The following is a 25,008-nucleotide window of genomic DNA, read 5'->3' as shown; positions in this document are numbered from 1 at the left end:
CTTGGTATTACTAGGTGGTCTCCAATCCAAGCTCTAACCAGGACCACCCTGCTAAGCTTTCAACACTGGAGAAGATCAGGCAACATGTAGGAGTTGGGTTAGCTCAGAATTATGTTTATTGAAACAGCTCAAAAAGACTTGTCTGATTTTAATGAATTTAAGATTCAACTTATGCTATTTAGCACATTTTATTTTGCAATCATCTAAGTGTATACTCCATTAAAATTTAATGCAGATGCAAAAATGGTTGATTTGGACCATTTTATTTTTTTATTTCATTTTCTTAGATGTCTGTTCAGAAATGGGACTCATTTTCAAAATATGGGATCTTGATATAGAAGAAAGATTCAAAATGACAACAGCAGGTTCAAATTTCACAATTAAGGACGAGGTTGTTTATGGCATTTCGGGGGCACTCATCCAAATTTCACTGTACTGCTGCAAAGCATAATAGGAAGTGTAACCAGCTCCAGAGTAGGGGTTGTCAACAAAGGGCTTCACAGCTTGTGTCAAGGCATCTTGGAGCTTGTCTTTATTCATTTGGCCAATCTCCTTGCTTGGTATTTCTCCAAATTTTCTTTACAGGATGTGGCAAGAGAAAAATATTACATATTAAAACGTTGCAGTCACCATGTATTGTTTAAATTGCAAAATGCTGCACTTTAAAATATCAGGCTTCTTTCAACCTTACGGGTTTGACTATAATGTTAATTATACTTTGAAAACTGTACTTCAACTACTGTACATCTTAATATACTTTAAATATTTGCTTAAAACATAGCCCAAGGGTTTAAAGAAAGCAATGACTGTTTCTTACCTGACATAAACAGTGCCCCCAGGTTTTGTTTGCAATACCACATCTGTGTCATTGGTAACAGCCATTTCTGTTTCATTTGGCACAAACCAGGACATGTTAGCATTTGCACCTTCAGTGAACGTGATCAGGACAGGCCAGCTGTTAGGCATTGGATAACCTGCACGGATCCAATTCTGTATCATGACAGGCACATCACAAAGGAAGACAGCTTTGCCTAACACTGTCTAACATTGGATATATAACTATTGCACTGCATCGTACTGAGAGGCAATAATTAGGTACAGTAGCCTATTGTTAAAATAGTACCGGCGTAAACATAAATGAACATTTGGTTGAAGTTCATACTGAATCTCATTCGTTGGCTGAAATTACTTGTAAGTACTTAAAAATGAATGATAGTCAAGTACATTTGAGAGGTGGTGGAGAAGACAAAATGAAATTCAAGATAATCTTTCAGAGCCTGAGATCCTACCTTGAGCCTTCTGTCTGTCGCAGAATTTTTTCAATCTGTTATGTGCAGCGATCACATCAGTTATCTGATGATGTATTATTTTAGTGGTAATCCAGCGAGTTTCTACATACAGACGGGTTTCGAAATCCTGTAAGCAAATGTGAAAAAATTCACAAAACATTTCACAAACATACTATGGAGGAGAATAACTCATCAGTGGCGTTTGAGAGCGGTTAACAACGAGCAGATAACTTACCTCATTCAATGCGACCAAAGTGTATTCAGGGCATGGTGTTCCATTAGTGCAAATATTATTAATGGTCAACGCTTTACATAGGGAAAAAAAAAAAAGAAATAACACTGTCAAAACAGACTGTTCCATCATCTCTGAGTTGCCAAAAACTGGATGATCAAGTAGCACTACTTTGAACATATCACTGTAATAGGTGTGGCAAACCAGTGCTTTGACACTTGCCTGAGAACATATAGTGCTGTGAAAAAGCAAGTAAAGATCACAAAAGGACAAGTGAAGCAAAAATAAAACGGTGTTTTTAAATGGTGATTTTATATACAGTATTAAGGAAGGGGGGTCTGTTTAAACCCCTCTGTCAAAAAGTAATGACCACCCTTGTTTGATAATTAATTAACTGTGATGAATCTGATTTACCCTGCATTTGGCTGGCAACGGGTTCAGGGTGTACCCTGCCTCCTGCTTGTTGACATCTGGGATAGGTTCCAGCACTCCCCGTGACCCTCGTGAGGATAAGCGGCAAAGAAAGTGGATGGATGAATCAGATTTGTTGGTTCATTTTAACTTAGCACCCCCAAGCCTCTTTAATCCATAAATCACTTACATATAGTGAGGAAGTGAAATTTAGGGAAACGAAATGTTTCAGACCGAAACACTTTTTCACTGAGATAAATGAACAAAATAGTATGCCACATGTTGAAGATTGACAGCAGGTAATTTAGAGCCTCCAATTAATGATTTTGGGATGTGGAAGGAAACTGGAGTCCTCAGAGAAAACCTATGCAGATACAGGGAGAACATGCAAACTCCACACAGGTGGGACTGGGGTTTGAACCCCGGTCTCTAGAACTGTGAGGCCAAATGTCAAACGTCATCGCAACCCCTAGGCTGCAGATGGTACTTTTGAGTGGGGCGATGTTACTCATCACACCCAAACACTCACAATGACAATCCTGAATTTACACTCTGAGCCTATTCGTTTTCATGTTTTTGATGCCATTAATCATGTTCTCACATAAGGAAACCCTTGGTTGAGATTATATTCCATTTTTTTCTTAATCCAAGACTTCCACCGCACAGGCTGTATAACCATGCAACTGACCCTTCCGTAGAAATTGCGTCATCCGCGTCGCTAACCAATCAGAGGCCAGAGATCTGCATAAACCACACCCCTTTTTTGGACCCGCAGTTTCCTCAGACAACGTTGTATGGTCCAGTATAGCTTTTGTTAGCATTTTATCTCGTATTTGGGTTCTTTAACAATAGATATGGTTAAGATGTGTAGTCACGGACTTTATAATAGTGACGACAGGTATCCTGAAAGGCTAGTTGGTGGAGTTCAATTCGTACCCTTTCCAAAACCGAAGACCCAGTACGAAAAATGTCTTTGATGGATCAAACATTGTGGAAGACCGCATCATCAACTGAATCCATCAAAAATCAACCGGAACAGAAGACCGAGTACGAAAAATGTCTTTGATGGATCAAACTTTATGGAAGACCGCATGATCAACTGAATCCATCAACCGGAAAAGATATGTTTGCACGAAGGTAAGCCCTATATTTGATTTTCAATACATGTCTCATATAAATGAATTAGCAGTTATTCGCTTGCATAAAGTAGCTAAGTGTGAATGATTGACACACTTTATCTGTGTTGAGCGATATTTTGCGATTATCTGACTGCACAAACGTGTCCCTTTGTTCGCGGCTAATGAGCTAAGCTAAACCTGACTAGCAGTCCTAAAAGCCTTCGACGTGCACCGAGACACCAAGACTGAAGGAAGGATGTTTGAGGACACTAATGTAGTGATTGTCGTACTCGGTCGGAACTTAAGTAGGTTCGGCACTAATTCAAGAATAATTATTGAGGGGAGCACGTGACGTTACACAAAAAAAAACGAGAGAAACAACTCGTAAATCAAGCCTCGCCTTCTTCTTTTCCTTCATACGGCGGTTCACAAACGGCTGTACAGATACATATTCAGATTCTGCACACAACTGTGATATGTAACACGAAAATAGGAAACTGTCAATGACGAATTCGTCTTTGGGTTATAATATTTTATATTATGTGGCTTCTCGGTCTTCCTCTGACTCTGGAAAGATCTTGCGCTAATATCAATGGTTTCTCCGTCGATATGCATGTAAATACCATTGAAATACCCCTCGTTGAAAAACTTGAAGCCCTGCTGTCTACTTTTCAATGATATTTCACTGTTAGCTAAGAATGCGAGTGAGAAATCAGCCGGTAAATTGGACAGTTTCGCTCTATTCTTTTCTTGCTGTGCCGCCCTTTTTGCTAATTGTTTGTCTGACGTAGCCGCACGTGGCGTGACATCACTTCAGGAGGCGTGGTTAAGTGTACCTGTACGGAGGGGTCAATTGACTTGCTGCCTGGAACCACACCTCCGCATGGGAGGTTATTTTCTCTTACAAGTCCAGAGCGCCAAGCCATGACAGAGTATGTGGTGGAATCACTGGCAGTCGGACTCATTCATCCCTCCTCGTTCCCATCTTGTGTGTGGTTCTTTTTTGTGAATAAGAAGAACACAAGACCCTGTGTCCTTATTTTGATTACCGGGGTTCAAACAACATTTCGGTGAACAACAGCTACCCCCTGCTTCTCATCTCCACCGCCTTTGAGCTCCAAGAGGGGTCAATAGCAATTTGTCTACACTTCTGGTAGAAAAGCAACATGCAGGTTTAGCCAACAGCTGCTTTTTTAAGTGTGCTAAAAACAATTAAGTATCCAAATTGTGTCCGTGTGCTTTGATGCTTCAGAATCCCTTCGTTTGCGCTTGAATGGTCACAGCTATTACCTTGATTGTCTCACAAAGTCAAATGATGACTTATACAACACATCAACAATTTTCCACAGCAGGCATGTGTGTTACACACTATTAGTTTGAGCAAAAAAAGGCAATACATTGCACTAAAATAAATATTTATTCCAATTATACCACCAAGATGCCAAAGTAATTATCAGCTCTACTGTGCATATGAATGTTAGGCTTCCATGACCCTGACATAACTCTTTAACTTTAATAAATAGATCCTATCAACATGTGCAAAACCACTGTAATCCCCTTCACTCGTTGGTTGTACTGTTCTATAAATTACAGCAGATGGCGTACAAAGAGAGGCTTGTACAGAAGCGTTTGCAGAGATTTGCCAACATGTACACGTCGGTTCATCCGAGCTGTCTTTGCACCCGCTGCCTTCCCTTCGAGTCCTCCTCGATCTTCTCTCCGCTGCGCAACTGTCGGTGGGCGCATGGCGGTATTCAGAACCTGGACAGAGACCTCCACCTTCCGCCAAGCCGTTCAAGGTCTCGGGCGGAGGCACAGAGCTCTGGTGATGCTTCGGTATTACAAATAGCATCCGAAGAGCGAGGTGTGGCAACCTAAATGACAACGATGCAGAAACATAACGGTGGACGGGCTTGGCATCCCGGTCCGGGTTGGGTCCGAGTTTTTTAGCCTTTTTCTCTACAATTCTTCGGACCCTACTTTTTGGGCCCTTATTGGAGTTGTAAAAGATGGACAAAGGCGCAGCGCAAATTGCACAGCTTCCCAAAAGAGCAGACAGTCACGCGGACGACATTGCCAAGGTACCCGACGAGGAGCTGCTCCTGTGGAGTAAAGACGAGCTAGTGAGACGGTTGCGCAGGACCGAAGCGGAGAAGCGAGGCGTCATCGTGGAGCACGGAAACCTGATGCGAGAAGTCAACAGAAGGCTCCAACAACACCTTCATGAGATCCGGAGTTTGAAGGTGATATGGAATGGAGATTAATTCTAAAAAGGTCTAAGAAGACTTTAGTAGCTTGGGCACATGGCCCATGAAATATTCCTTAGACTATTCAAGTCATATCGTGAATTTCCACTGGGAACACATTGTTGGAAGACTCATAATTGGACGTCCCAATGGAATAAGTATATTAAAATTTAAATTTACACAGGTCATTTTTCATTCATTGTATGTTGATGTTAATATAGTTATAATTTTTGTTCATATGAAATTATCATACAGACCTTTTCACAAGTATACTAGCTAGTTGGAAATTAACAAATGGAAGATGCACTCCAAGCTTGTAAGGACTGGGGGCCAAGCACTCAGGATGTGTGTGAATATTTGTATTTTTTTTTTTTTTTCAGTTTTGGGACACATTTAACCACGATAGAATACTGTGTAAAATGCATGTGTCTGTGTGTATGAGTGTGTATCATATCGCAGAAAGGTTAACTGTGCAATACATATCAAGAATATACAATCTGTAAACTCACTGTTAAGAATATTACTTGGAAATGTAGCTTCATGAGCAGTTTTTGATATGGGTGATTATGGGTAGTGGCATTCTCTGAGAGGTGGCACTGCAACCACCACCCCGCTTCCCCCCACCCCAATGTGGACATCACACAGGGCCCCATTCGGTCCAGGACTGCCACTGCACAGCAATCTACAATAAAACGAATTAAGTGAAGTGGCTAAAATCATTATTTAGGTTGACCCTCTTTAAAAGAACTACAATTTAAAATTTGGCATTAGTACTATTAGGTATAGATGAACATTTGTTTGTAAAATCTTTTGGTGGTGGTATTAATTTATTTAGATTTTTAAATTATCAAATCTTAAAGTAATATTTTTAATGGACCAACACAATTTGGTCTTTAGAGAAATTCACAAATGATATTTCTGAAGATGATCAGTATAAATATGATATTTGTACAAAGTAAAAACAAAAATGTTTTTATGGCTGGATTTTGGGCTAGGATTGGTGTTAGGGTGGTTTAGGAATATTTTGGGTCAGGATTAAGTAACCATATTAGCGCTACCACAGTTAATTCATACTTTTTCTCATTTGGAAGCAGTGGGGCATATCCTGCAATATTAGAGGAGGCGTACCCTACTCAGAATAAGTGGGATGGTAATATGTCACCACATTCAATCAAATACCCTCTCCCACAGCTCCTCAACCAATCACAAAGGACTTTCATGACTTCACACTCCTATGATCTTAAAAAAATACTGGAGTCTAAACCACAGATCCATCCATCCATTTTCTAAGCTGCTTATCCTCACAAGGGTCGTAGGACTTCTGGAGCCTAACCCAGCTAACTCCTAGCAGGAGGCGGGGTCTACCTAGCACTGGTTGCCAGCCAATTGCAGCGCACATAGAAACAAACGAGCATTCGCATCGTTCTGAGGACCGGGGTTCAAATCCTGGCCCTGCCTGTGTGGAATTTTCATGTTCACTCCGTGCCTGCGTGGGTTTTCTCCAGGCACTCCGGTTTCCTCCCACTTCCCAAAAACATGCATTAATTAGATACTCTAAATTGCCCTGAGGTGTGATTGTGTGTGCGAGTGTTGTCTGGCTCTATGTGCGCTGCGATTGGCTAGCAACCAGTTCAGGGCGCACTCGGCCTCCTGCCCGATAACATCTGGGATAGACTTCAGCACTCCCACAACCCTTGTGAGGATAAGCAGTTAAGAAAATGAATGGATGTTTGAAAATGACCTCAGCAGCATGTAGCAAGGGCACAGAGAGATGACTTTTTTGTCAAACAGGAGTCTGCAGTGTCCTTTGGTTGGCCAGGCCAACAGTATTTAGGATTTTTGAAAGATGATGTGGTACAAAGTAAATCAGGCTGTAGGAAGTGTTTCACGCCTGTAGCTACAAGCACAAATACATAGTGCAATACTACAATCCATGCCAGCATCTACAAATGTATCATAAGGCCATATAGGACAAAATAATCATCCATCCATCCATTTTCTTAGCTGCTTATCCTCACAAGGGTCTCCTGTCAACGGGCAGGAGGCAGGGTACACCCTGAACTGATTGCCAGCCAATCGCAGGGGAGAACATGCAAACTCCACACAGGAAGGGATGAGATTGAACCCAGGTCCTCATGACTGTGAGGCCAACACTTTCCAGCAGACCCACCGTGCTGCCGACAAAATAATAATATAAAAAATAAAATGACCACCAGCGTATCAAAGTCGGCCAAGTTCCTCACAACATATATGTTCTCAGAATATTCTATCTATCTATCTATCTATCTATCTATCTATCTATCTATCTATCTATCTATCTATCTATCTATCTATCTATCTATCTATCTATCTATCTATCTATCTATCTATCTATCTATCTATCTATCTATCTATCTATCTATCTATCTATCTATCTATAAATATTCTCAGTATGACTTAAGTGTGTGGTTACTGACTGGACAGAGGTAGGATTTTTAAATTATATATATATATATATATATATATATATATATATATATATATATATATATATATATAAAATATATAAATTTATAGGAGTCACTGTTGATGAAGTTTTACACATGCCTGACTTTGGTGTGGGCGATCGTGGAATTGATTCCTGCTTAGTGATGGTGTTGATATCTGTCCTGCGACTGACTGGCGCCCTGTTCAGGGTGTAGTCCGCCTTTCGCTCAAAGCTGGCTTGGAGAGGCTCCAGCTCTCCCGTGACCCTTGTGAGGATAAGCTCCTTGGATAATGGATGTGTATATATATACATAGAGAGAAAACAAGTATTTGAATGCCCTGCTATATTGCAAGTTCCCCCACTTAGAAATCATGAAGGTGTCTGAAATTTTCATCGTAGGTGCATGTCCACCTTGGGAGAGATAATCTAAAAAGAAAAATCCAGAAATCACAATGTATGAATTTTTAACAATTTATTTGTGTGATACAGCTCCAAATAAGTATTTGACCACCTGAGAAAACCAATGTTAATATTTGGTACAGTTGCCTTTGTTTGCAATTACAGAGGTCAAAGGCTTCCCGTAGTTGTTCACCAGGTTTGCACACACTACAGGAGGGATTTTGGCTCACTCCTCCACACAGATCTTCGCTAGATCAGACAGGTTTCTGGGCTGTCGCTGAGAAACACAAACTTTCAGCTCTCTCCAAAGATTTTTGATTAGGTTTAGGTCTGGAGACTGGCTAGGCCATGCAAGAATCTTGATATGCTTCTTACGAAGCCACTTCTTGGTTTTCCTGGCTGTGTGCTTCGGGTCATTGTCATGTTGAAAGACCCAGCCACAACCCATCTTCAATGCTATGACTGAGGGAAAGAGGTTGTTCCCCAAAATCTCACAATACATGGCCGCGGTAATCCTCTCCTAAATACAGTGCAGTCGTCCTGTCCCACGTGCAGAAAAACACCCCCATAGCATGATGCTACTACCACCCCCAAGCTTCACAGTAGGGATTGTGTTCTTGGGATGGAACTCATCATTAATCTTCCTCCAAACACGTTTCGTGGAATTATGACCCAAAAGTTCCATTTTGATCCCATCTGACCACAAAACTTTCTCCCATGACTCCTCTGTATCATCCAAATGGTAATTGGCAAACTTAAGACAGGCCTTGACATGCGCTGGTTTAAGCAGGGGAACCTTCCGTGCCATGCATGATTTCAAACCATGACGTCTTAATGTATTACCAACAGTCACCTTGGAAATGGTGGTACCAGGTCATTAACCATGTCCTGTCGTGTAGTCCTGGGCTGATTACTCACCTTTCTAAGGATCATTAAGACCCCACAAGATGATATCTTGCATGGGGCTCCACTCCAAATGAGATTGACCATCATGTTTAGCTTCTTCCATTTTCTAATGATTGCTCCAATATGGACCTTTTTCCACCAAGCTGCTTGGCAATTTCTCTGTAGCCCTTTCCAGTCATGTGGAGTTGTACAATTTTGTCTCTGGTGTCATTAGTCACCTCTTTGGTCTTGATCATGTTGCAAGTTTGAGTCATACTGATTGTATGGGGTGGACAGTTGTCTTTATGCAGCTAATGAACACACACAGGTGGATCTGAATCAGGATAATACGTGGAGTACAGGTGTACTTTTAAAGGCGGACGAACAGGTCTTTGAGGGTCAGAATTCTAGCTGATAGAGAGGTGTTCAAATACTTATTTGCAGCTGTATCATACAAATAAATCATTAAAAAAATCATTCATTGTGATTTCTGGATGATTTCTAAGTGAGAGAACTTGCAATATAGCAGGGTGTTCAAATATTTATTTTCCTCACTGTATCACCTGCGATTGGCTGGCAACCAGTTCAGGGTGTACCCTTCCCCCTGCCCGTTTACAGCTGGGATAGGCTCCAGCACTCCCCGCAACCCTCTTGAGGATAAGCGGCAAAAGAAAATGGATGGATGGATGTATTTATAGATGAGATTCAATTCATGCACCTGTATAATGGATCTGATCTTGTTTATAGTCATACAGATTAATTTATTGCTCATGTTTTTTTCAACAATAGATGAAAAGAAGACCTTGGAAAAAATAATCACAAATTAAATCAGTCTAATACAGTATTGAGTGCGGGGGAAGAAAATGACATTATTTTCCAAAATCTTTCAGCACTATTTTGAACCACATATGCTGCCCCTCACTGGTTCTGATTTGTGTGTCCGCTTCCCTCTCTTGTGCCTGTGTTTCAACACCAGGATGTCAACCAGAAATTGCAAGAAGATAACCAGGAGCTCCGGGACTTGTGCTGCTTCCTGGATGATGACCGACAGAAAGAGAAACGGGTGACACGTGAGTGGCAGCGGCTGGGCCGCTACAGCAGTGGTCTGATGAGAAAGGAGGTGGCCATCTACTTGCAAAAGCTGAAGGAGTTGGAGCAGCGGCAGACTGATGTCATACAAGATAATCTGGAGCTGAAGGAGGTGTGCCTTATGCTGGAAGACGAGAGGGCTGCAGCTGTTTCATTAGGGAATTGTGGAGGTGGGCAAGAGGGGCCTGGCCGCAGGACATCCATTGACAGTCACAGCAGTCTGTCACAGCTGGGTTGTGGTTTACCTGCACCTGGCCTGCTACGTGATGTTGGTGATGGGAGCAGCACCTCCAGTGCAGGAAGCACAGACAGCCCTGATATTGCCCAGCATAAACCCTTACCTGTGGGTTCCAGTGCGAGTCCTGGATCAAGATCTGCCTCCTTGAAACCTTCCTACATACTGGAAGACATGTGCGATTCCTCAGGCAGGAGGCACAGCTCTACTCCAGAATACCACACCTTCCCCCAGCCATGCCGCTCACGAGGAGGTTCCCTTACGAACGTGGACCCGCAAAGCTTTGGAGGAGGCGGAGAAAAACAAAAATCTCCCAACAGGCAACCACACGACCCACACCGCAAGGCCTTCAGCTCTGACTTACTTGCCCAGAAGCAGTTGTTAATTTTAGCGCAAGTATCACCAGGGTGTGGGAAGGGCATGGCCAAGTCCAGTCCAGAGTTGAGCCAAAGGCACCTTCCAGATAACACCATCGAGGCAAGCAGCGGTAGCCCTGAAATAAAGAAAACAGTACCGGGAACACCTGAGCATCAACGAAAAGAGCGAGTGATAGTAGGGAGTCCAGAGTCCATACGACACCACCATCACTATCAGATGAGTCCTGAGCTGGAATATAACAAGGGTGGGAATAACAGATGTTCTCCAAAACGAGATGGGATTGACAGGAGGGCGGCTAGAGAAGAACTCCCTCACCACCATCAGAGTCTGTACAACGGTAGGCACAGGGTAATATTAATTTGTCTTTAAATTCATATTCTCCTCTTGAACAATACACCATCCTTTTTAATGGATGTAAGGCAGCTCATTGCTTTGTCCAGGTTAGTACATAACCTTAAATATTAAGGTACAGTCTATGAATCAGAATATGACATTTCCCAACATGTTTCTTAGTATTCCAGAACTCCATCAGTGATGTTCTAATTGTGTCTATTCAAATTACTAAAAAAACAACAACTTTACAGTTATTAATATTAGAATTAGGATCTACAGTATTACAGTCAGCAGGAACGGCATTTTTGGACCCATCCCATCAAAGCCTAAAAGAATATTTTTCTTCAGCCCCGATCACTCCGACAACCTTTGAATAGACATCACTAATCTCCTCCTGATAGTGTCATAAAGTGGTGCTGGAGCTTATTGTGGAGCCATGGAGAGCTTGATTAGAGAACTTGCTTCTCAGGTGCTGGGAGCCAAGTACTAAAATTCATCCATGTACCATAATACTGTTTAATCCTGTTCAGTAGTGCAGGGTGTTTGAAGCCAACCCAGCTCAAAAGTCAGACTATATACAGAAATGATCAGCAGTCAGCTGAAGGGCACATATAGGGATGGAGAACCTACTAGCTATGACATTGAAAGTGATACTGATACTACCAGCTGTTTTTTAAAAGTGCAAATAAACACCTAGACTCATCACCTTAATTCTAGACTGTTTAATTTTTTCAAGATAATTCCTACTTTAAATAAATAGATGAAAGGTTTTCCAGGTTATTTGTATTTTTTTTTCTGTTTCACTGGTAGGTTTTTTTTTACATTTTATGTGATGTCTATTTTTAGTTTGTTTTGACAATAAATTAAATATTCTTGGCAAGATTTTGAGTTTTTTTTGCAGGGCATGTCAACATTTTCTACCCCATATGCTTGATAATAAAAACATATACTCATAAAGACACCCTATCTTGGCATTAGATACCTCATTGAGACATTTTATATTGTATCAGACCAACATAGCACAAAGGCATGACTTATTAGAATGTTACACTCACAGTTCTGAGGACCGTAGTTCTAATCCTGCCCCTGTCTGTTTGGAGTTTGCATGTCCTCCCCGTGACTGTGTGGGATTTCTCCGGGGACTTCATTTTCCTCCCACATCCTCCAAAAGATGGGCGTTTGTTTCTATGTGCCCTGCGATTGGCTGGCAACTAGTTCAGGGTGCACCTCACCTCCTGGCCAAAGATAGCTGGGAAACACGTGTTCAATTACCTAGTGATAACTGAAAGTAGCTAATTAACTTATTAGCTAATTTGTATACAGTATGCACCAGCTGCTGCCGAGTCTGTACTGACACATAACAAAGCATTTCAAGAGGATCCCCTCCTTGAGCTGTCAATTTATCATAGCGGAGGGGTTTGTGTCTTACAATGATCCTAGGAACTAAGCTGTCTGGGGCTTCACGCCTCTGATAGGGTCACCCACTCTAAAAGGGTTCGAGGTGGGGGACCAGACAGAGCACAGCTTCATAAACCCCTATGAAGAATACAACAATTGGATAGAGGTTTCCATTGCCTGTATGCAGATCACCGGCGCCCTCCTCTGGAGCCAAGCAGATGGGGCTTCAAAGCAAGTGGATGGTGGCCAGGTCTGCACCCATGGGGCGTGGCCGGGCACGGCCTGAAGGGGTAACATGAATCCCCCTTCCCATAGGCTCAGTACCTGTGGGAGAGGACAGAGGGGTCAGGTGCAGTGTGAGCTGGGATGTGGCTGAAGGCAGGGATTTGGGCAATACGATTCCTGGGTAGAGAAGTTGGCTCTATGGACTTAAAATGTCACCTCTCTCACAGGGAAGGAGCCCGAGCTGGTGTGTGAGGTTGAGAAGTTCTGAGTAGACCTAGTCAGGGTCGCCTCTACACATGGCTTAGGCTCTGGTACCGGTCATCTTGACCCCTTCAACTCTGGAGTTGCCCACAGTGAGAGGCGGTGAGCAGGTGTGGGTATATTTATTGGCCCTAGGCCCAGTGCCTGTACATTGGGTTACACCCCAGTGGACGTAAGTGTTGCCTCCCTCTGCCTCTGGGTGGGGCAATGAGTCCTGACTGCTGTTTCTGCCGATGCACCAAACAACAGTTTAGAGAACCCACTCTTTTTGACGGCCTTAGAGGGAGTGCTGGAGACTCCATCGTTCTGCTGGGGAACTTCAACGCTCACGTGGGCAATGACACTGAGACCTGGAAGGGTGTGATTAGGAAGAAAACCTCCTGTTGAGAGATGATGCAGAAGTATAGGGTACTGAACCGTCTGATACGGCTATTCGGTCCCTGCACGACAATTGTCAAAATTTGGACCATATTGCCATCTGGAAGTTGCAATAATTTTTAATGAGAGTGTGACTACCAGAAAATTGCCTTTTTCACGGATTCTATTCATAACTTTTATGGATCGATTATTTGAGCTCAGCCAAGGCGTAGAAGGGTTCTGATTCGGCGGCCTCAGCATTGCATCCCTGCTTTTTGCAGATGATGTGGTTCTGTTGGCTTTATCAAACCGTGACCTCCAAATCTCACTTGAGCAGTTCACAGCAGAGTGTAAAGAGGCTGGGATGAGAATTTGCATCTCTAAATCTGAGACCATGGTCCTTCGTTGGAAAAGGTTGGTATGACCTCTCCACGTCGGCGATGAGATCCAGCCCCAATTGGGGGAGTTCACGTATCTTGGGGTCTTGTTCCCGGGTGAGGGATGAATGGAGCAGGAAATCATAAGGTGGATCAGTGCAGTGTCTGAAGTGATGCGAACATTGTATCTCTCTTTTGTGGTAAAGAGGGAGCTTAGTCGAGAGGTGAAGCTCTCAATTTACCGGTTGATCTAGGTCACCTATGGTAATGAGCTCCGGGTATGACCGAAATAAAGAGATCCCAGATACAAGCAAAATGTGTTTCCTCTCCAGGGTACCTGGGCTCTCCCTCAGAGATAGGGTGTGAAGCTTGGTTATCCAGGAGGGGCTCAGAGTAGAGCCATTGCTTCTCTGCATTGAGAGGAGCCAGATGAGGGGCCTGGGGCTTCTGATTTGGATGCCGCACAGACACCTCCCTAGTGAGGTGAATCAGGCGTTTCCCATCAGAAAGAGATCCCGGGAATGACCCAGGACATGCTGCAGAGCCTACACGGCGACCATGTTGAGAAAGTCGATGTTCACTCTTAAGGCAATTGAAGGACATTTGGTTATAACTTGCTCATTGGTCAAGGGATTTAAAAAGATTTACTTTGTATGTCAATCCCAAATTGTGTGATATAACCATCAAATAAATTAATTCATTATGAATTTATAGGGTGGGGAAAGGGAAGTTCTGGAAGTGACCCCCACTCCTCCATGTCCCGACAACCGCAATTTCCAGACCGATGCCTTTGGCTCCACATACTTCTTCTTCTTTTCCTTTCGGCTTGTCCCGTTAGGGGTCGCCACAGCGTGTCATCTTTTTCCATCTAAGCCCATCTCATACATCTTTCTCTCTAACATAACTTCCCTCATGTCTTTCCTCAGATCATCCATCAACCTTCTCTTTGGTCTTCCTCTTGCTCCTCGCATCCTCAGCACCCTTCTACCAATATACTCACTCTCTCATCTCTGGACATGTCCGAATCATTAAAGTATGCTCTCTCGATCCTTACATCCAAAACATCAATATTTGGCTGTCCCTCTAATGAAATCATTTATAATCCTAATCAACCTGCTCACTCTTAGAGAGAACCTCAACATCTTCATTTCTGTCACCTCCAGCTCTTCTTCCTGTTGTCTCTTCAGTGCCACCGTCTCTAATCCGTACATCACTACCACTGTTTTATAAACGTTGCAGTTCATACTAGCAGAGACTCTTCTGTCACATAACGCACTAGACACCATCCGCCAGCTGTTCCAACCTGCTTGGACCTGTTTCTTCACTTATTTACCACACTCCCCATGCCTCTGGATTGTTAACACCAAAAATTTGAAGTCTTCCACAGTTGCGATCTCTTCTGCCTCGAGCCTCACTCTTCCCCCTCAACCCCTCTCATTCACACACATACATTCTGTTTTACTTCGGCTAATCTTCATTCCTCTCCTTTCCAGTGCTTGCATCCGTCTTCCCTGCTTTCTTTTCATATGATCTGCGGAATCATGGTCCAAGGGTATTCCAGTCTAACCTAAACTGTCAGCCTGTCCATTACCACAGCAAACAGGAATGAGCTCAAGGGTGATCCCTGATCCAGTCCAACCTCCACCTTAAATTAATCTGTCACACCTACGGCACACCTCACCATTGTTCTGCTGTTGTCATACGTATCCTGTACTATTCTAACATATTACTCCACCACACCAGAATTACGCATGCAGTACCACAGTTCCTCTCTTTGTACTCTGTCATAGGCTTTCTCTAGATCCACAAAGACACAATCTAGCTCCTTCAGACCTTCTCCGTACTTTTCCACAACCATCCTCAAGGCAAATAATGCATCTGTGGTCCTCTTTCTAGGCATGAAACCATATTGTTGCTCACAGATACTTACTTCTGTCCTGTCCTTCTGTCGGTAAAACGCATCGCGATTTGGCGGCTCCTCCTCCCTCTGGGCTGGAAGCTTCGCCACCAGCTGCGGGTCTGCCGGTCTCACCGTTGCCGACGCGGAGAGGGAGGACGGTGTCTTCGTTGCCGTGCAGCGGGAGACACCAGGGAGCGCCCGGCCGGGGCGTCTCCTCTGCAGCTCTGCAAGTCACTTTTGTTCTTAAAAATTGGAACTAGCACACTTTTCCTCCATCCCTCGGGCATCTTCTTGACCGCTAGTATTCTGTTGAATAAGTTGGTCAAAAACTCCACAGCCACATCTCCAAATTTCTTCCATACCTCCACAGGTATGTCATCAGGACCAACTGTCTCGCCATTTTCATCCTTTGTAGTGCCTTTCTAAGTTCCCCCTTACTAATCATTGCCATTTCCTGGTCCTTCACACTTGCCTCTTCGACTCTTCCTTCTCTCTCATTTTCTTCATTCATCAACTTCTCAAAGTATACTTTCCATCTACAGTACAACCTCGGTTCTCAACAACAATCCATTCCACGTGGACTTGGCAAGGTGGCGAGTCCGTTCCCACTGCAGCGTGCGCTTGGCGAGGGGGCGGGTCGGTTTCCACGGCAACGTGAACGAGAGTAGGCAAAGAGTCAGTCGAAACTGACATGCGGGCGTGTCTCGGGAGCGGGTCAGTTACAACTGCCACGTGAACCTGCATCAGCAGCGAGTCCGTCGCAGTTGTGACGTCAGCGTAGCTCGACTGGTTCGCCAATCCTTGCCGGACCTGGGCCGTGAGAGCTTCCAATTCAGCGCTCTGCCGCTCTATCTCCGCCCGCATTTCACGGTAAAACGCATCGCGATTTGGCGGCTCCTCCTCCCTCTGGGCTGGAAGCTTCGCCACCAGCTGCGGGTCTGCCGGTCTCACCGTTGCCAACGCGGAGAGGGAGGACGGTGTCTTCGTTGCCGTGCAGCGGGAGACACCAGGGAGCGCCCAGCCGGGGCGTCTCCTCTGGCTGCCACGCGGAGGTCCCGGGTAGATGGCCAAGCGGGTTCCCTCATAGGGTTTGGTGTACTTAAACCTACCGGGTGAAGACGCTCGGGTGCTGGAAACGCGGGGAGGTGAAACAAACTGACTGGGATGAAAGATCGGATGAGCAGATTCATAATCAGAATAATCGGAGTCGTACTCCAGCAGCCTGTCATACAAATCACGGTCCTCCTCATATTCCGAAAAGTCAGAGTCCAGAAGAATATGAGGAGCCGGACGGGTCGTGTTCGGGACATATTCATACCTCGCTGGCGGAGCGTAAGACACGGACATCAGGGAGCCTACCCGGATCGGACAGGCTTGGTCCTCCGGCAGACGGTCTACCTTGCGTCGGTCCTGGCGACGCCGGGTCTTTCCTGCTGGGTCCTGTGTTGGCCAGTTCGTTCTGTCACGACCCATCGGAACGAGAGTAGAAACCAGAGTGCCCAGAGAAAACCCACGCAGGCATGGGAGAACATGCGAACTCCACATAGGTGGTGTCACGTCCCATCGGAACGAGAGTAGGACCCAAATGCAGGACTCGGACGATGCAAGGTAGTTCAAGGAGAAACGTTTATTATATGCAGCGATAGGGGATCGAGCAGGCAGTCCGGTGCAGCAGCGGTAGTTGGGACGTCGGGCGAAGAGAGCAGGTGAGCGGGCAGGCAGGAGTCGGTACACAGGGGAACGATCAAGGCAGGCAGAAGTATCAAAGGAGTCAGGCCTACAAGGTTGGTCGGAGAACAGGCGAAGGTCGGTATACACAGGTTGTCGATCAGGGATACGAGAGTGCTGGAACGGGACATGAAGCTCAACGAACTGGCGGGGACCAATCGTCATCGGGGTGATATCAATACACAGACTAATCAGCCCGCATGAGACGGAGGTGTGCGCCTCAATCAGCGCACCCGCGCAGGCACCCGCACAGCTCGTACTGGAGCGGCAGGATCATGACAGGTGGGGCTGGGATCAAACCGTCAGAATTGTGAGGCCAACGCTTTCCAGCTGTGCTATCGTGCCACCCTTTTAATTACATATTCCTTTTAGTGGTTGTAAGTTGTACAGTATGTTTTTGAATAATAACTTTTGATGAAGAAAAGAATCACTGAATGATTCACTGAATGATTCAGTGAATTAATCTTGTGAACGAATCTATTTAAGCACTGTGAGGAAGCCAGAGTGCATTCAGAAAACCCACGCAAACACGGGAAGAACATGCAAACCCCACACACTGGAATTTGAACCCAGGTCCTTAGAACTTTGAGGCCGACGCTCTACAGCCGCGCAACTGTGCCGTCTGTCATCCACAGTAACAACTTAATTTGTAAATTAAAAAAAATGAAATCATGTCAACGCTCTACAGCTGTGCCACATATATCTCTATCCATCCATTTTCTCACCCGCTAATCCTCCCAAGGGTTGCGAGAGTGCCAGATCCAATCCCAACTATCATCAGGCATGAGGTAGGGTACACCCTCCGTCACCGTGTGGTTCTGTCGATCTCTTCATAAGTGATTCCAGAACAGTTTCATTTGTAAAGTACTCTGAGATAACCTCTAACCTCTGGTGTGATTTGGGGTCATATAAATCAAAAGGATATGAAAACGTAATTTGTCTCATAAATTCAGAGTTCACACACCATAACATGGGCCACAGGTTGTTCCACCATTTTCTGATTTATTTTTTTGTCAGACTCTTCTGGTTGTTAGATCACAGCTTCTTTCATTTTTATTTGAATTTTATTGCAGCAAAGAGCTTCACACAGCTTTTTGATACACTATGGTCTGGCAGTGATACTACTTGATCAATTATACAGTATCTTTTTTTGTTGTACCATTCCACATGTTCATTTCATTAAGTTATAATTCCAATGAGACAACAACTTTATCAGAAGTCACATTTTTTGGGGGATAAACAGTATGTACATAAGCATACTCCCAACCCCTCTGCTCTTCATGGTTGTTTCACAGCAGGTGTTTTCCATTGTGAGTAATTTGATTAAGTATTGTAGCTCATTGAGTATTCCATTTCAATATCTTTAAAAAGGCTGCTTATATCATGCTTATATGCTTATGCTTATATCATTCCAATTCTAAAATTCAAGATAAAAAAACAAGAGGATTTATAGCAGTTACATCACACAACCTTTATCAGTTTGACACAGGATTTAGAAAATTAGAAAGGCCTCTTTGTTGTCATTCATCTACTAATGCTTGCAGGTTCAGTTCTATGAATTGAACTACATGATGGTGATTTCTTTAAAGGGAAATTTCGGTGCTTTGGATTAACAATGTATCCAATAGGTCATCTAATTTGTACTGTATCTTGAAAATGTGATGTTAATCCTCTCTCATTTAATGGTCTTTTGAGAAGATTTTTATCGTCAATTAAGAATTTTTAGGGGCGCCGAAATTTTGGCGAGTCACACGACCTACGTGCACATATGTAACGTATTACGTGCTGCACCAAAGGCTCAATTACATGGGACACAATTATGGCCAGCGTTGATTTCTCTGATTTATCATCATCTGATGAAGAAATAGCAGTATTAGTCGATCGGGAAGACGGAGGAATACGTTCATACAGATTTGAACCTGTGGCTGTATATACTGTTGGATATTCGGATGGTTCTTTGGATGGAATGACGCGGAGTCTGGCAAGTGAGCACCAGTGAGCAACTGGCCTCCAGAGCTCACTCCGGCGAGCGACCGGCCGCCAGAACTTGCTTGGGACCCGCCACCGGAGCTCGCAAATAGCCCCGTCGCCAGAGCTTGCAAGCGTCCCCGCCACCGGAGCGAGCTGGTCGGACTCCGCGTCATTCAGTCCAAAGAACCATCCGAATATTAAACATTATTTACAGCCACCGGTTAAAATCTGTATGGACGTATTCCTCCGTCTTCCCAATCAACTGATACTGCTATTTCGTCATCAGATAAGGATAAATCCGAGAAATCAGCCCTGGCCATAATGGATCGGTTTCCGATGACGTTCCCTTGTTCAGCATCTTGTGTGTCTGAAGGAAGTGAAGCATTTATGTCAACAAAAACAAGCCATTTCGTCCGGTAATGTGGGACACACATGCATAGTTTGGGGCTGTACTAACCGCGCAGAATCTGGGCAAAGAAAGAGGTAGAATTTTCATATTCCAAAGGTCATTGTCAACCAGAGAAGTAAAACCAAGCGGTTGTCGACAGATTGATGGAACCTATGGTTGTTGAGAATCAACCAAGATGGATTATTTCCTGATCTAACAAAGAGACACTATAAACTTTGCTGGGATCATTTCGCAACAGGTAATGTGTTTTGAAATATGCAGTAGTATTCCGTTTTGTATTTTGTAAGCTTGTAGTAGGGTTGGAAGTTGTCGAGCTGCTATATTTTGGACAGAGGCTACATTATCTTCTCCCTACAGGGAAAGAAATGTACTGATGTGAACCTCTTCAGCTGACCGGACTAACTTCTTGTTGTTTTAATTAACCAATGTTTCTGGTGTGAACCGATTCTGTTACCTGGTTAAACATGTACAAGATTTCATGAATATATATATATATATATTTTTTTTTAGAATAGGTATAAATGTACAAAAACGGTTATTTTACTTCACAAATCAAATTTAAACTGATGAGAATCTTCACAGTGGGGTTGAAAGTCAACACACAATGTTGTCTAAATTTTTTATGCTTAATGTGACAAATAAATCCAGAGTATAGTAGTATTCATTATTGTGTGCTGCAGTCGCAAATTATGTATTTTTAATGAATATTTCCATTTATTTGTAGGTTCTAAAGCTGATTTGTATGAAGTTACTCATCCAGACTGGGCACACTCTCTTAAAATGGGACCAGAAGCATCACAATACTGTGAAATACTTGATTGGTTTACACCACGAGGAGCCGTATCATTTCTGTCGAAGGCGAAGGGTGGAAGAACTTCAGATAAATATATCACAGAGAAATACTTCTAAGTAAACTGCTTCCTGGTGACATTATACTCGGAGACAGACGTTTTGACATAGGAGAAAGTGTAGGCTTGTTCTGTGCAGAGGTAAAAATCCCAGCATTTACTTGAGGGAAGAGCCAACTCTCTCCCGTTAAAAATGAAACTACGAGAAAGATAGATCATACAAGAATTCGTGTAGAAAGAGTAATTGGACTTGTAATTGGACAGTTATCACACAAAGAAGACACAATGTAATATATATAACACTTTATTTTTGCTATCTTCTTCCTACATTCTTTACAAAAAAAATTTCCTTTAGGTACCCGCTTTATGTTTGCACATTTAAAGTGAAGCCACACATATGGGCAATTATCATTGTCACACCCAGTGACGTCATTTTTATCACAATAGACTGTCGTGCAGACACAAATCAGATCTTTTTCCTTTGTAGTGTCCAGTCTCCTCTTCTTCGTCAATGTCTTGAACCATTTTATATTGTACCTGTTAAAAATACAAGCAGATATAAGAAATATAATAACATGAATATTTTAAAATCAGAATACATCATCTATAAGGTGATAATCTTACAGCTGTGTGTAAATTTTTTGTCATGTTCCTGCCGGTCCAGCCCTGGCACAGCTGCTCTGATTAGGAGGCGCAGTCCTGCGCCTCATCGGCAGTGATTACCCCAGTATATATATGGAACCCAGTGTACGGTCTGGCTTTGCCAGATCGTTGCAACTCATGCAGCGTTCCTACACTCCCGTATCTCTGATTGTGAACCCATGTGTACCGACCTCCACCTGTTCTCCAACCGACATCGTAAGCCTGACTCCTTTGACACTCCTGCCTTCTCTGATCGATCTCCCGTGTACCGACTCCTGCCTGCCTGCAGACCTGCTCTCTACGCCCGATGTCCTGACTACCGCTGCTGCACCTGACTGCCTGCCTGATCCCCGACCTTGGAACAATTTTTTTTTTCCCGAATTACTTCTGCATCTCCCGTGTCCTGCATTTGTCCTACGTATTGATGGGTTGTGACAGAACGATCTGGCCATAACAGGACCCAGCAGGAAAGACCTGCCGTTGCTGGGATCAACGCAAGGTAGACCGAATGCCGGAGGACCAAGCCTGTCCGATCCGGGTAAGCTCCATGATGTCCTCCGCTTCCGTGTCACACGCTCCGCCAGCGAGCTATGAATACGTCCTGACCACGACCCATCCAGCACCTCATATTCTTTTGGATTCTGATTTTTCGGACACGAGGAGGACTTTGATTTATATGACCAGCTGCCTGACTATGACTCAGATTATTTCAACTATGAATCTCTTTGCCCGAGCTATAATCCCAGTCAGTTTGCTTCCCCTCCCCGTATTTCCAGCTCCCGAATGTCTTTGCCCGGTAGGTCCGAGTCCTCCAATCCGTTTGTGGGAACCCGCTTGGCCACTACCCGAGTCCTCCGCGTGGCGGCCAGAGGAGACGCCCAGGCTGGGTGCTCCCTTGTGCCTGCCGCTGCGCGGCAACAAAGACGCCGTCCTCGTCCACCCACTCCTCCTTGACAACGGTTAAACCAGCAGACCCGCAGCTGGTGGCGAAGCTTCCAGCCCAGAGGGAGGAGGGGTCGGTAAATCACGAGGTGTTCTACCGCGAAATGCGAGTGGAAATAGAGCGGCAGAGCGCCGAACTGGCGGTCCTCACGGCCCAGGACCGGCAAGGATTAGAGAACCAGCCGAGCTACGGTGACGTCGCGGTTGCAACGGACTCGCTGCTGACTCAAATTCCCGCTGCAGTGGCTACGGATCCGCTACCGAGCAAGGTCCACGTCGCTGTGGCAACGGACTGCTGGACAAGTCACGCACACACCGCAGTAGCCATGGACCCGCTACCAAGCAAGGTTCATGTCGCTGTTGCAACGGATCCACCGCCACGTTATGCCCACGTCGCGGTTTCAACAGAGTCTCTGCTGACTCACGTCCACGCTGCAGTGGTTACGGATCCCCTACCGAGCAAGTTTCATGTCGCTGTGGCAACGGATCCACCGCTGCGCCATTCAACGAATTCACTGCAAGCTCAGGTGGCAGTGGAAACAGATCCGCCGCCTCGCCATGCTCACGTTGCGGTTTCGACAGATGCGCTGCTGATCCAGGCGCATGCCATGGTATCCTTCGGCCCCTTTTTGGACTGAGCTCACGTCACGGGGGGTGACAGACTCACTGCCACGTCACACCTACGTCACGGTGGTGACAGGTCTCCGGGCAACCGTTGTAGGAAAGGGGTGGAATCAGGGATCGTGGATGAGCCTGCCAGAGCGCCTTCAACGTGCGTGTTCCCAAGGAACAAGACCCAGAAGCGACTTGCAGAGGACTTAAGTTCAGAGGCTGGAGTGAATTCTGATAAATGCGAGGTGAACTATTTTCCTCCAGTGAAGAGGAGATGGACTTCATCATTCCCGTCGCACCTTGCCGTGCCCAGGGATGATCCATTCACCCCCCCCTAGTGTCTGCCAGTTCTCCTACAGGACCCCTGACTATGAGCCAGTCAGTCTCCATCTGAAGGAGCCGACTCTCATTCAGGAACAAGCGCCCAGTTCAGGAGTGCCAAGGCAAACACCCGTAGTGTAACAACGCAGCGTACTGCCGCCTGTGGGGTGTCGGAAGCCACTCTCCAAATCTCACGTTCCTGTCCAGGAGGTGGCGATGGCGCCGCAGCCGCCTCACGCTTCCATCCAGGAGGTGGCGATGGCGTCGCAGCCGCCTCACATTCCAGTACAGGAGGTGGCGAAGGCTCCGCAGACGCCTCACGTTGGTGTCCAGGTAGTGGTCAGGGCTCCGCAGCCGGTTCACTTTGCTGTCCAGGAGGTGGTGATGGCGGCGCCGCCGCCTCACGTTCCTGTCCAGGAGGTGGCAATGGCTCCGGAGTCGCCTCACGTTGTGGTCCAGGAGGTGGCAATGGCTCCACCGCTACATCACGTTCCCGACCGGGAGGTGGCGATGGCTCCGCCTCACGTTCCTGTCCAGCAGGTGGTGGCGCCACCGCCGCATCGTGTTCCTGTCCAGCAGACAGCGATGGTTCCGCAGCCGCCTCACGTTCCTGTCCAGCAGATGGCGGCAGCGTCACAGTCCCCTTCGTTCCAGTACCGGCGGTGACTGGTCCGCAGCCATCCCTCGCCCCTGTCTCAGCGGCAACAGGAGCTGAGGAGTTCTGATGGTCCACCCCGGAACTGGAAGGGCTTCGGGATGGCTGTGATGGTGAGCGTGGCAACCATGGCTTTGATTCTTTTCTCCGTCGTTCTCACTCCAGATGATTCCCGACTGCTTCATGACCTACCTTGGCAGGGACTGATCCCCAGCAGCCTCATGTTGAAGCTTCGTTGGCAACCGGCCACTGGCCACCTTCTTACCGAGCCTCGGCGGCGATCGATGCCCGGTCCTCCCCGAAGCCGTCCACCCGAATTGCCCTGTGGGGATCCTGCTGCTTGGCATCCGGGTCGTCCTCCTGACCTGTCCAGCCGGACTCCTCGCGTTTGGTGGCCTGGACGGCCACGAGACTGGGGTTGGCACTTGCTTCAAACGACGTCATAACTCTTACACCAAATGGAAAAATTAACGATAGAAAAAACTTCACGCTTCACCTTTCACTTATGTTCCCTGACCTCTATGACACACAGTATGGCGGTCGTCACAAGGCATGATGGGTAATCGGAAACCTATCCATAGGTCCCATGTAAACGAACCTTTGGTACGGCACGTAATACGTCGCATCCACACAGAGAGCAGAGATGCAATACTGAGCCCACCAAACTGGACCCCCTCTACGCATTGGCTGCGTGTAGAGATTCTGCTCATAAATGTTGTGAACAAAATCAGTGAAAAAGGGAAGCCTTACCAGAGTCCAACTCTCACTGGAAACAAGTTGGACTTATTGCTGGCAAACTCTGACACCGGTCGTACAAAACAGGCTGTATCAATGGGTTCGGTAACCCATACTCCCAAAGAACCCCCCCACAGGACTAGGAAGATCCAGCCACGGCATTTTTCAATCCTCTAACTGAGGGATGGAGGTTGTTCCCCAAAATTTCATAGTACATGGGCCCGTACAGCTTGTCCTGCCCTGGCCCATGTGCAGAAAACCCCCCAGAATGGAATTAAGACCAAAAAAAATTCAATTTTGGTCTCATCTGAAAATATAATTTTTTCCATGACTCCTCTGGATCATCCAAATGGTCATGGGGAAACTAAAGACAGCTCTACATATGTGTTGAGTTAAGCAGAGGAACCTTTCATGCCATGCACGATTTTAAACCTTGGCGTGTTCGTGTATTACACAGAGTATCTTTGGAAACAGTGGTGCCAGCTCTCTTCACGCCATTGACCAGCTCCTCCCATGTAGTTCTGGGGTGATTCCTCACCTTTCAT

The 25,008-nt window shown here is 45.4% G+C and overlaps 1 protein-coding gene across 1 annotated transcript in view; it reads left to right on the top strand.

Moving 5' to 3' along the window:
- The first annotated feature begins 5,059 nt into the window (after nucleotides 1–5,059).
- The window catches only part of LOC133510206 (coiled-coil domain-containing protein 85A-like), a 33,390-nt gene continuing 13,441 nt past the window's right edge, over nucleotides 5,060–25,008 (top strand). Inside the window, exons 1-2 of the mRNA XM_061837989.1 lie at nucleotides 5,060–5,293; nucleotides 10,024–11,086. Coding sequence (XP_061693973.1) covers nucleotides 5,060–5,293; nucleotides 10,024–11,086 — 1,297 coding nt within the window. The remainder of the gene's footprint in view (nucleotides 5,294–10,023; nucleotides 11,087–25,008) is intronic.

Source organism: Syngnathoides biaculeatus, chromosome 12 (assembly GCF_019802595.1).
Source record: "Syngnathoides biaculeatus isolate LvHL_M chromosome 12, ASM1980259v1, whole genome shotgun sequence".
NCBI lineage: Eukaryota > Metazoa > Chordata > Actinopteri > Syngnathiformes > Syngnathidae > Syngnathoides > Syngnathoides biaculeatus.
The sequence above is the reverse complement of the archived record's forward strand: the minus strand, read 5'-3'. Positions and strand labels throughout refer to the sequence as shown.